Source organism: Equus caballus, chromosome 14, assembly GCF_041296265.1.
Source record: "Equus caballus isolate H_3958 breed thoroughbred chromosome 14, TB-T2T, whole genome shotgun sequence".
NCBI lineage: Eukaryota > Metazoa > Chordata > Mammalia > Perissodactyla > Equidae > Equus > Equus caballus.
This window is the reverse complement of record NC_091697.1, coordinates 49,623,191-49,636,334: the sequence shown is the minus strand read 5'-3', so window position 1 is coordinate 49,636,334 and position 13,144 is coordinate 49,623,191. Positions and strand designations below refer to the sequence as shown.

Below are 13,144 nucleotides of genomic sequence, written 5' to 3'. Positions count from 1 at the left end.
TAATTGAAAATCTAGAAAAATATTCAACTAATGTAAATCCCTCTGTATTTTTAGCCTCTTTTCTACACCCCAAATCTCGCTCTTACTTTACTTGCCGAACTAAGACTAAATTGTGACTTGTATCAGTTTTCATTTATAAACAGCTTTCTTCCTCATTTTGAATGTAGCCTGTATGCTCCACATCACCTGAAGAACTAAGTTTGTTGATTTCCCTGAGGTTACTGGTGAGACAGGTTCCTTGCTATATATTTTGACAAACCAAAAGGTTTTGTCATCTCTAGGCAGCTCCTGTTTTTCACCATCAACATCCCCAGAGGACAGGACATATGTTTTTAAGAGAAGGAAATATCATTGTTAGATGTCTAAGTCAAAACTGATATGGTAGCAAAAGAGATAAGATTAAATGAGATCATGTCAAAAGGCCTGACACACAAGGCTCAACATGGGTTCATTCAATCTAGTTAGGAGTTTCACATTAATAATTTCTCAGTAGTGCTTAAGACCATGGACATTAAAGCCAGATGCCCGTTTTTGTTTCTTTCTTTCTTTTAGGTCCTTCTTAATCACTTCCAAACTTTGTAATCCTACACAAGTTTCTCAATTCTTTAAGCCACAGTTTCCTATATAAATGCAATGAGGTTAATAGTACTACTTTGTTGTAGCACTTTATAGGGCTGCTAACCTGCTAAATGGTAATAAGCAATAATGTGTACACATACTGGTGCCATATCTGGTATTTATTTCTGCATTGTACCTCAAGACACTGGGAAAGAAGGTTTGTTATACACACTTTTCCAATCACATACTCTAAGTGACTGAGGGTAGTGATGGTATTTTTCTTATATTCTATCTTCAGTATTTATGATATAGTAGGCATGTAGCAAATACTTAGTGCACATATATGATAGGTGAGGCAAAGTTGATTTTTACATCATAATGCTTTTTTCTTGTGGAGAAAAGAGTATTTAAAGGAAAGTTTGTTAGATCGTCCAATTCACAGATATGACCTGAACACAACATGTTTTTGGAAAATACTGAATAGATTGTATAGAGTAGCTGGCTTATCACTTTCCCCCTTCTGCCTTTATTGTCTATATTGTGCAGAATTGTTCTGATATTCACTAAATAGTTGTACCTTTTTCTGGGAGAGAGGTGATTTTAAAATAAGCTAAGAATTTTGACTAGGTAACATTTGTTTCCATAAAATGTCATTTTTCATGATAAAGACAGTTATATTTGGAGAAGCCTTCGGGAGTGAGTTCTTCCTTCCCTCAGTACCCTTTGCAGTAATTGGCACGTGACCCTTTGAAGCATGGATAGGATAGTCTTTGGGTCTTTGGCACCAAAGTTAAGCTCATTTTGAATTTATGCCATATTAGCATGCAGACATTGCCACATTGACATTTAAATGTCCATTTTAGCATCTTAAGATTCCTGAAGTGATAACTACCTTCAGTAGGTGGAGGAAAAAAAGTAGAAAAATTGGAACTGCACAAGTTCTACAAAAGCACATTGGAGTCACATAATGAAAAAGCAGGTTTTTTTATTATGATGTTTCTCCATATTTGGCATTGCTATAAATGGCTAACTAACATTTACTGCCAATTCAGTACAAATGTGTGGTTTGGTAATACCAGAACAGCAAATTTAAATGAAAAATAAAAGTTAAACGTTTCCACACAAGATTTTACAATCTGACATTTCACTGCGTAGGTAAAAAGACATTTTTTTTTTTTTTTTACTACAGATTATTATTTAGCATGAATAAAAAACTACAACTTTTATTTTTAAACAGGAGTCACTGGTTTTAATTTTTACACATTTTAAAATTACTGTGATAAAAAATAATGAAAAAGCTTCTTAATAATGCCATCCATACACAGTATAATATAGATTTGTCCCCATTATATAGCATTTGTTTAATATACAAAATAGAATATTGACACACTTGAATCTATATGTAGTTAAGCAAGTTATTTGAGGAGGGCATTTTCATACAGCCTTTCATCAGAAAATAAAATCCTTCTTTGAGGCATTTTCTAGAGAGAAGCTAATCCTTTCCCGAAAACCTGGTCACTAGTCCTTGTGGACCAGGCTGACTGATAATAGTCTGGAAAATGATGACACTTCCATTCAAAGTGGTTAAAGTGTCCTCCTTTCACTCTTATTTTCCCTTCCAACTCGCAAACCAAGCACATAAAAACACATTCATCTACAGCTACGGTCTTTTGGGTGACCAACCAAGATGGAAATCTCATTGAGTGCTGTCATGGTTCTTGACAGATCACCATTCTATGGTGATGTAGTTTTAGGGTATTTAACAGAACAGCAAATTTAAATGAAAAGACAATGATAATAGGTTGTATAGATAAGTAAAATTGGAATTGCTCATCCCACTCCCCCATTCTGAAGTGAGGTTGACTTTCCTTTATATGCATATCCAGAGCTCATCCTTTGCTAATTATCAAGCTCTTTATAAGACACTAATCATGTTAGTTTTCCTTTTGAGGTGCTATTTTATTTTTTCTTCAGGAGAAGGCGGGTGCTCTTTTAGGTTTCTCTCCCATAGTTTTAGACAATTGGGTATATATGCCCTAAAAGGGCTTGTATAGTATTCCACAGCAAGGCCTGAAAACACTGAGAGGGTCACTTTTTTCCACCAGTAATTAAAATACTTTGCAGGATTTGTTGTTTGTCACTTAGGCATGTCGTCACTTCTCACTGAAGTTACTACCAACTTAGTTTGGGATGGCAAGATACCACATACATAGAAAATGAAGCTGCATTCAAATAGCACCATATCCTTTTTCACTTAAATCCGTAATTATACTCGAACATAAGGTACCTTTCTTCTTTCCCACATATTCTAAAAGGGCACAGCTTATTTTTCCATATAATGTACAGCCTCATATAATTTTATTTTATGAATGTCAGCTGATTTCCTTTTAACAACAAAGTGCATATATTTTTTTCACTGAGCTCTACTTTTTGAGAGCCAAGGTTGTTGGGACTAAAATGAGATTAATGTGTGATGTGCTTTCTGGTTTTAACCACATAACATTCTACAAATGAACAATAATTTATCTTTCAGAAGCTCTTTTTGAAACTTAACACTGTCATTGATAATATTCAAGCGGTATTTCTTAGGCACCAAAAATTTCACATCCAGTTGGGTTACAAACCATCTTAAAATACTTTGAGATCAATTTAAACCATTACAAAAGGAACATTCCCTTTTAGAGAGCATCCAAAAAGCAAATGATTACATTTTTTATTAAATAATTTTTCCAAAATACTGAAAAATAACAAATAACATTCAAAAAGCATTCAAAGAAAACAGAAACATGTCTTCATTTTGTTTGGAAATGAACTCTTGTAGGATAGAAAGGAATTAGTGTATTATTGGCAACCTATGAGATTCTGCACTATTTACATATTGCTGGTACCTCTATGCATATTATTGCAAAACTTCTAAAGCCTCTGTTTTTATTAAACTGTTGGAGAGGCTGTATGTGAAAGTAACTCTGCTATTAGATAGTGCCTTTAAGTGTGTAAGCATCACCTTCTGCCCCCTGTTTACACACTTTAGCGCAAGGGGAGATTTAGTAAACTAAACCTGCGCTGACACACTCACTGTTGGAATGAGAAGGGTGGTCATTCTGGGAGGCAGAGGATTACTTCCTCTGTGATCTGAATGGGATGGAGCCTCAGCAACCTTCACTGCACACAGGGCCAGTCTCCATTTCCTTCTTCCCCTAGGGCAAACCTGTTTGGTTTCTGAGACCACTGCTGCCTGTATGAATGCTTGCACACTCTATAAATCATATAGGTTATCCATCAACATTTCTTTGACCCCTACAAAAAATATATAACATGTCATGATAAAACAATCTCATCTAAAAATCATTCTTATTTTACACTATACAAGCTATTTTACAGTCATTTTAATAAATTGCATGTAAAGCTGCAGTAGCCCTTCCCTTCCCAGATTAGTGAATACCAATATGATATATATCTGAAACTATAACTAAATATAAAAATATATTAGAAGTTTCATATTTTTAATATTAGATTTTCAGTTTTCTGTTACACAAATAATTTGGCCACCTTGAATAGAAATCAAATTTCTTGTGGCTTAGTAAATATGTTTTGAGTTTACAGAAAGTTGGTAAGGTGCACACAGAAAGGGCTACTACAGCTTCTATTTTGTTTAAAATAACTCTCAACAGCAAGGAGGAGAAATTCACAAGGCTTTTGTTAAATTCTATGGCACACATAGGGATGTGAGGGATATGTAGTTTTACAAACATGGAAGTCTGACATACATTTCTAAATCACATAAATCAGTAGCTGAGCTTTCCTGTACCACCAGGAAAGATAGACCAATTGGTGACAGATGGGAATGTGAAAATGGGTGTCTAGCCGCTTTTGCCATATTAGAGATTTCTTTTTTGGGTGAAGGTTAGTGAGATGAATTACTTGGTCTGATTAAAATCTCTCAGCTTATTTCAGCTGGTTATCTGGAATCATAACTTTTAAGAAGTTATACAAACTACAACAAAAGGTCCTGAAAGACAGTTTACCAACTTTTTTGCCATCTAACCATTGCAGAGATAGGGCATTAAATACAAACAGGACCTCTTGGTAGTTTTGTTTTTTGTTTTTTTTTAAATTAGTCTTTTGCAATCATCCTCCACAGTTTAGCCAGGTCACTGGACTAGGTGCTCTACACCAGTTAGGATGGTTAATTTGCACAATCTATTTAATTCTCCACTGAAGCAGATATATACAAAATGTGAGCTTTTTTGAAAAGAATACTGGAGATTTGAGTCAATTTTTGTGGTCTTCTGATAGCTAAGTGCCATCAGGTTAGAAGCACCAACCCATTTTCACACAGAAGATTAATGTTTAGAGTTTACTTAGGAAAGCTATGAACTAGCTGCCTATCTTAAACAGCTGTACAATAACTTGAATACAAAAACTATGTAAGAAAAAATGAGCAAGCGTAGTTCACTGAATATAAAGGAAATTGTTAAAACCAGACAGTAATAGCTATAAAAGGCACAACTTCCCTTTTCTGATACACTTGTAAACTTTTTTCAGGTTTCCATGCATAAATGAAAAAATGCTATCCTAACTATACAGGGGAAAATACACCAACAAAAAGTCTAGAAAATTTTGTCCAGCTAACTGTGAAAAGTATGAGCAGAAAGTTTGTCAGCAGACTTCGGGCACTGGCGGTTTAGATGCCATCCCTCTCTGACAGTGGAGAGTACCCCCAAATCATTGTTTCTAATTTCTGGGACCCACCAACTATCACTTTATACTTTTCCCATCACTGAAAAGTGATGGCTTAGTTGCTTCAGTTGCCAAGTCTTGGCCCTCTAGAAACCACATGTAGTGCGTATTTAAACAAAACGAAAACAAAAACCAGACCATAACAAAAAAAGAAAAAAGTAAAACAACGAAACAGCTACAGGACAAATTGATTTTTTTGTACAATAAAAGCTATAAATTCAACTTTCTTTAAGGCAACCTCTCTTATTAAGGCAGTCACTTTTGATGAAACAGAAGTTTTTTGATATTTCCATTTGAATATTTTGGTATCTGATTGGTGATGATTTCAGCTAACATCTCTGGGAATTCAATACTCATGGTCTTATCCAAAAATGTCTGGAAGCAATAGTTAAGGAGGTTTTCAACCACCTGCAAGAGAAGACATAGAAACGTATCAGAAGGGACATCTCATGCTTGTTGGCCTCTAGTTTTTTCTTTCTTTTTAAATATCTGACTGTAATACACCAATCTCTGCTGGACTTCCCCAGGTTAAAAAGTAGTTTAATTAAATAAAATGAGCACTCAGGTACCAAATACATTTTGAATTCCTTAAATTGTATATAGAATTATATGGAATTAAGTGTTTCATGATGAGCTGTAAGTACCATAATATATGAAGGACATACTCTAATTTAATGGATTAATCATACAAAAATAAGGAATTCTACCTTTTTAAAAATAGTGCTGTTAAATTCTCTGTACCAGCATCATGAATTTATATGTACATGACCAGATGAAATGATATTTCATAATTTGCCTTAGGAAAAATGTGTGTCAAACTGAAGTTCACAAATTGAACTCAAACCATCACCAAAATCCACAAACTAACTAACTATTGGTGTATAATTATATACACCTATCAGAACATACTTTATATCTCAGAAAATCCTTGATATTTGAATTTATGTTTGACGCTTACATCATGCATGGAGTCCAAGAGTTTTGTCAGTTGATAAAACCGCTGCCAGTTCTGACTGGAGTTACCTTCCCTCTTGACAATGGCTTTTCCTAGCTCTTTGATGTAGGTCATTCTGATTTCATCAAACAGATCTTGGCTCTTCAAACCTTCCTTAGGAACTAAAAGGTTAAGATGTAATCAATTAAAGAATTTTCTTGTGATAACTTTTCATATATGCAAGTAGGGCATTTATTATTAAGAGCACACTTCATAACTTACATTATCTATATACTAGTATTACATTCTATTGAAATATAAGCATTTTCAAAGGATCTTGAAACTACAGCCAAGAGAGAATATGGGATAATAGAAAACCGGAAGACTTAACCTTGGGTAAATCACATTGTTTCTCATCTGTAAAATGCAGCTGGTGATGACACCTCCTTCCTAGTTCACAAAGCTAGTTTGAAGACCAAGTGAATAATACAGTGACTGTCATTCTGCCCTTGAGTTTAATTCTAGTACAAACATAGAAGGCTTCAACAACAGTGTTTATTCCACCAGTTACATCTTGGAATATCTGTAATATCACCATTCAATTAGAACTTAAAATCAGCATGCAATACATCTTATTAATCAATGTGTTAACATACTGAGTTGATATGATTCCAATCTACAAAGAAACTTGATTTTTTATGTAGCCTATAAATATGCCTTACTGGGGAGCAAATATCTGTCCTTCCCTTATATACTTAGAAATACAGAAAATACCTCATGGATTCTGGATCATAAAATTGGTATAAAATCATTTTTTTTTATTGCTCTTCAAAAGCTGATACTTCTAAGGACTGTGAACTGAGGGTTAATTGTGGTTTCACTTACTCTTACAGAGTTATGACATTTATAGAGTGCTACATTTCTTAAAGTGTGCTTCTAGGAACTCTGGTTCTGTGTTAATAATGGTTAGGGAAAAAAGGTTTTGATGGTCAAAATTTAAGCAAAACTGAATGTTTAATACAAAGTTAGGCAGATTTATGGTTTTCAGGACTTCTAAAGCTATGATTATGCACACTGTAGGGAAGGGAACACATTGTTTCCCAAACCTCACTTGTGATGGCATCTTAGAAAATGCTGAAATAGAGGAAAAGCAGTAGATTTAGGAGCAAAGTCTTAAAAATTCTTACTTGTCCCATGGAGTTGAGTATAAGCTCCCTGAGTCTGTTTCCTTCTCTATCTTTCTCACTGGATTTTAAAAAAATTTTTATTTTTTGGGGGGCTGGCCCCATGGCTGAGTGGTTAAGTTCATGCACTCTGCTTCAGTGGCCCAGGGTTTTGCCGGTGCGGACCTAGCACCACTCATCAAGCCATGCTGAGGTGGTGTCCCACATAGCACAACCAGAAGGACCTTACGACTAGAATATACAACTGTATATTGGGGGGCCTAAGGGAGAAGAAGGAGGGGGAAAAAAAAAGAAAGAAGATTGGCAACACATGTTAGCTCAGGTGCCAGTCTGTAAAACAAAAAATTTTATTTTTTAAAATCTGGATATAGTTGACATATAACATTAGTTTCAGGTGTACAGTGTAATGATTAGATATTTGTATATATTGCAAAATGATCACAAGTCTAGTTAACATCCATTACCACACAAGGTTAGAAAAATTTTTTCCTTGTGTTGAAAACTTGTAAGATTTACTCTCTTAGCAACTTTCAAATATACAATATAACTATAGTCACCATGCTATGCATTATATACCCATGACTTATTTTATAGCTGGAAATTTGTACTTTTTAGCCCCCTGTATCCATTTCTCCCACTTCCCCCTGCCCTGCAACCACCAATCTGTTCTCTGTATTCATGAGCTTGTTTTGTTTTTATATTCCACATGTAAGTGAGATTATATGGTATTTGTCTTTGCCTGATTTATTTCACTTAGCATAATGCCCTCAAGGTCTATCTATGTTGTCACTGATGGCAAGATTTCCTTCTTTTTTATCGCTGAATAATATCCACAGACACACATTTTCTTCATTCATCTGACGATAGACTCGTAGGTTTCCATATCTTGGCTATTGTCAATAATCCTTCAATAAATATGAGGCTGTATCTATCTTTTTGGGTTAATGTCTTCATTTTCTTCAGATAAATACCCAGAAGTGGAATTGCTGGATCCTATGGTAGTTCTATTTTTAACTTTTTGAGGATCCTCCTTACTGTTTTCCATAGTGGCTGCACCGGTTTACATTCCCACCAGCAGTGTTCAAGGGTTCCCTTTTCTCCATACCCTTGCCAACAGTTGTTATTTGTTGTCTTTTTGATAACAGCCATTCTTACAGGTGTGAGGTGATATCTCATTGTGGTTTTGATTTGGGTTTCTCTGATAATTAGTGACATGGAGCATCTTTTCATGGTACCTGTTGGCCATCTCTATGTGGTCTTTGGAAAAATGTCCATTCAGATACTCTGCCCGTTTTTAAAAATTGAATTTTTTTTTCCTATTGAGTTTTATATATTTTGGATGTTAGCCCCTTATCAGCTATATAGTTTGTAAATATTTTCTCCCATTTGGTAGGTTGCCATTTTGTGGATGGTTTCCTTTGCTGTGCAGAGATTTTTCATTTGATGTAATCCCACTTGTCTAGTTTTGCTTTTGTTGCCTTTGCTTTTGATGTCAGACCCAAAAAATCATGCCAAGACTGATGTCAAGAGCTACCACCTATGTTTTCTTCTAGGAGTTTCATGGTTTCAGGTCTTTGATCCATTTTGAGTTAATTTTTGTGTATGGTGTGAGATAATGGTCATTTCCTTCTTTTGCATGTGGCTGTCCAGTTTTTCCAACATTATTTATTGAAGAGACTGTCCTTTGTATATTCTTGGCTTCTTTGTTGTAAATTAAATTGACCGCATATGCATGGGTTTATTTCCAGGCTCCCTGTTATGTTCCACTGAATGATCTGTTTTTATGCCAATACCGTACTCTTTTGATTACTATAGTTTTGTAATACAGCTTGTGAAACCAGGGAGTATAATGCCTCCAGCTTTGTTCTTCTTTCTTAAGATTGCTTTACCTATTCTGGCTCTTGTATGGCTCCATACACACTTTAGAATTGTTTGTTCTATTTCTGTGAAAAACGCCATTGGAATTTTGGTAGGGATTGCATTGAATCTGTAGATTGATTTAGGTAGGATGGACATTTTGACAGTATTAATTCTTCCAATCCACGAGCAGGGAATATCCTTCCACTTATTTGTTGGAAGTTCGGAAGAACTTCTTTTAACATTTTATGCAAGGCAGGTATACTAATGAGTAATGCAGTTTTTGTTTGAGAAGGTCTGTATTTCACCTTCACTTCTGAAGGATAATTTCACTGGATACAGAATTCTAGATTGGTGATTCCTTTCCCTTTTTGTTTGCATGGTTTCTGATTAGAATTCTGATGTAATTCTTATCCTTGTCCCTCTATAGCTAAGCTGTTATTTTCCACTGGATTCTTTGAGTAAAATATGCCTAGGTTTTGATTTTTTGGTGTTTATCTTTCTTGGTGTTTCTGAGGTTCCTGGATTTATGTTTGGTGTCTGTCATTAATTTTGGAAAATTCTCAGCCATTATAACTTCAAATATTTTTTCCATTCCTCTCTTTCATTTCTGATATTCCCAATACTTGTATGTTACACCTTTTGTAATTGTCCCCACAGTTCTTGAATATTCTGGTCCATTTTTTTCATTCTTTTTTCTGTCTACATTTGAGTTTGGGAAGTTTCCATTGATGTGTCACCAAGCTCAATGGTTTTTTCCTTGGCTGGGTCCAGTCTAATGATGAGCCTATCAACAGCATTCTTTATTTCTGTTACAGTAGTTTTAATTTCTAGCATTTCCTTTTGGTTCTTTCTTAGAGTTTCAAACTCTCTGCTTACATTACCCATATGTTTTTGCATGTTTACTTTTTCCATTAGAGCTCTTAACATATTAAATTGTAGTTATTTTGAATTCTCTATCTGATAATTACAACATCTGTGTCATATCTGTCTGATTCTGATGCTTGTTTGTCTCTTCAGACTATGTTCTTTCTTGCCTTTTAGCATGACTTGTAATTTTTTGCTAAAAGCTGGATGTGGCATTAGAACTGAGGTAACCGGGCTTTTGGTGTGAGGTTTTATGTTAATCTGGCTAGGATCTGAGCTGTGTTTAATATTTGCTATAGCTGTAAGGTGTTAAGAGGTTTCAGTCTCCCCCACAACTCCCCACCCTGTTGTCTTTGGGTTTCCCTAAGAACTCTTTCTTATATGGTTGTGTTCTGTAGCTCTTTCAATTGTAATCCAGTTATGTTATACTGCTCATGTGGTGGTAAGGTGTTGGGGATAGGGAGTGTTTTATACTTTTTAAATTAAATTTCAGTTTTTTTAGTAGGCCTGAGTCCCTGGCCTGTTACCTTCAGAAGTGGTTCTGGACCCTTTTTTTTCCCTTCTTCCCCCACCCCCTTCCCTTGCATGAGATAGGAAGCGAGACTGGGGCTGGAGTTATCTATTTGCCCTTTCCCCCAAGTCAGATGAAGGTCTATTACAGCAGTGTCCCTTAGAGGGCAGAAACATGAGGGAATCTTCTCCGATCTTCAGCATGAGAACTTGGTGGGGCTTCTGGAGGTAAACTCAAGAGAGTGTGGGGGACAAACCTCCTAAGCCTGGGTCCCCAGGAGTTTTTAATTGTCAGTCTGTTCCTCACTTAGTCTCCAGCAGTTCATCAAAATTACCATAAGTATTCCTACTAGTTACCAGCTCCGGTAGCTTCTGTTCCTAGTAAGCTGATCTTGGCTGTGCTTCTCTGTATTTGCCTGTTTCTCCAGATTTTAAGGTGGTGGTTTGCCCTGTGACCTCAATTCTCTGATGGATCTAAGAAAAGTCACTGATTTTTAGTCTGTTCAGCTTTTTCTTGTTGTGAGGAGGGGAGTGATAGCTTCCAAGTTGTTTACTTGTCAGCACTGAAACTAGAAGTCCAGCCTTCATTTTTCAATTTTTTCCTCAGCATTTTGAAAAGAATCATTGTATTTTCTTCAGTTGCTGCTGTTTGGTTAAATTGCCTCTCCTTTGAAGATCTCTTTTCTCTGCCTATTTGGTGATTTTCTCGTTGACCTTGTTAATCAGCTGGATTTTCTTTATATGTTCTGTGGAATTCATTGAGCTGCCTGGATATGGGGTTTTGGGTCTTTAGTTTCAGCCATTATCTCTTTGTATAATATTTTTCCCTATTCTCTTTAACTTTTTATTTTGGATCTCTGATGATTATGTCAGACCAGAGGTGTTTTTAACTGATATACTGTGAATGGGTTACTAATATGTTAAGATAATTATCTGCTATGCTGGTCACCACTGTTTGCAAGTGGCCTTGCTCATTTACCTCAGTGTACTATGCTGTACAAATGCTATCTGTCATGTTTGTTATGACATGAGAAGAGTTGTGAAGCATTGTTTTAGGTCTTCTCTCTCAATCATGCCTCTTACCTCTTGTTCATTTACATATACACATAATACACACATATGTATATATGCATTTTAAAAAGTGTATTCTGGCTAATTTCTTCAGATATTTCTGTTTAAAGGTCTCTTTAAATCTGTCTAATCTGCTTTTAGATCCATCCATTCTTTCTTTAGTTTTACTTCTATTTCCAACCCCTGTCTTTAAACTTACTAAATATTTAATTCACACCAGGTTCTGCAAATACCCTCTAAGAGAAAGCTAGTTTCAGAGTACAGCTTACTTCTTTGGGTTCCTGCCTGTACTTAGTTTTTAATTTTTTTCATCCAGCATTTTTAGTGTGAGGTTAAGGTACCTATTCCAGTATTCTACTAGAGGAGAAGTCTAATTATATCTTAAAGTATGTATTTTGATCCTTGTGATTCTGTTCTTTTAAAACAAAAAAAAAATGATACGTACTAGTTCAGTTTACTTTTTCTTATCATCTACAATGAAAAAAATACATAGAGCTCAGTAAGTCTGTTATGTATAAAACTTAAATCATCATTTTTTACAAATAAGATTGGTTAGTATCTTGGCACTGACCTATACCTGGATATTATCAATCAAAATCATGATCAGAACTTTAACTGTTATAAACAATATCAAGCTCACTTCTTTAACAAGTGTAGTGCGAAAGTATCTAAAAAACCTACAGCTAAAGATCAGTGTTAATGAGTTATGGAAAATTCTCTTACCTTGATTGAAATATTAACACTCCTTAAATCTATTAACATAAAACAACTTTTTGTAGAACAAAGATAGTATGAAAGCATTTAGATTGATGAGTGCTTTGGAAAAGCTTAAATAGATCAAGTCACATGCAACATCTATAGCTTAAAGTTATTTGGCAACTTTGAAACCACAGTTGCTAATGGAATGAAGACTTTTAAAAAAATTGCAAATTTACTTTTTTACTGGAATGGCCTAAAGTTTATAATACTAACTGGTTCACAGACCTTTTTTTATTAGTTGTTGAAAAGGCCACATTTTTACTAATATAGACAGGACACTTTGTATTTTTCAAAATCTTTCTAGTTTTACTTAGACTATTTTCACCTAGCAAAGGTGTTACAGTTTATCTATCAGTTAACTTTACCTAAACTTTCAAGATTGTTTAAACTCTTGTTGCTCTTTTCAAGATACAATACCTCTGTCCAACAGTCCAGCTCCAACACTGCATTAACCAATCCTCTAAAAGTAATCAAGCACACCTTTTGTAGGATGCATCTATTTTTCCCATAATTTCTTATACACTTTAGGACTCATTGTATAACTCAAATATTTGACCAAGTAACATTGAAGTAGAAAAACAAAAATGAATCTAGTTGGCTTTCTGTCTCCACATCTCCTATAGTGGTGTTATCAAAGGTCACAGGAAAGAAGGAGGAAGTCTGT

At 35.1% G+C, this 13,144-nt stretch overlaps 1 protein-coding gene across 18 annotated transcripts in view; it reads right to left on the bottom strand.

Moving 5' to 3' along the window:
• Positions 1-1,526: 1,526 nt before the first annotated feature.
• Positions 1,527-13,144, bottom strand: part of NR3C1 (nuclear receptor subfamily 3 group C member 1) — a 112,250-nt gene continuing 100,632 nt past the window's right edge. For 11 of the 18 annotated variants that reach the window (XM_023616905.2, XM_070232637.1, XM_070232636.1 and 8 more), the window contains exons 8-9: positions 6,257-6,414; positions 1,527-5,706 (exon numbers count right to left, since the gene is read on the bottom strand). In XM_023616905.2, coding sequence (XP_023472673.2) covers positions 5,554-5,706; positions 6,257-6,414 — 311 coding nt within the window. In that variant the 3' untranslated portion in view covers positions 1,527-5,553. 18 annotated transcript variants of the gene reach the window in all.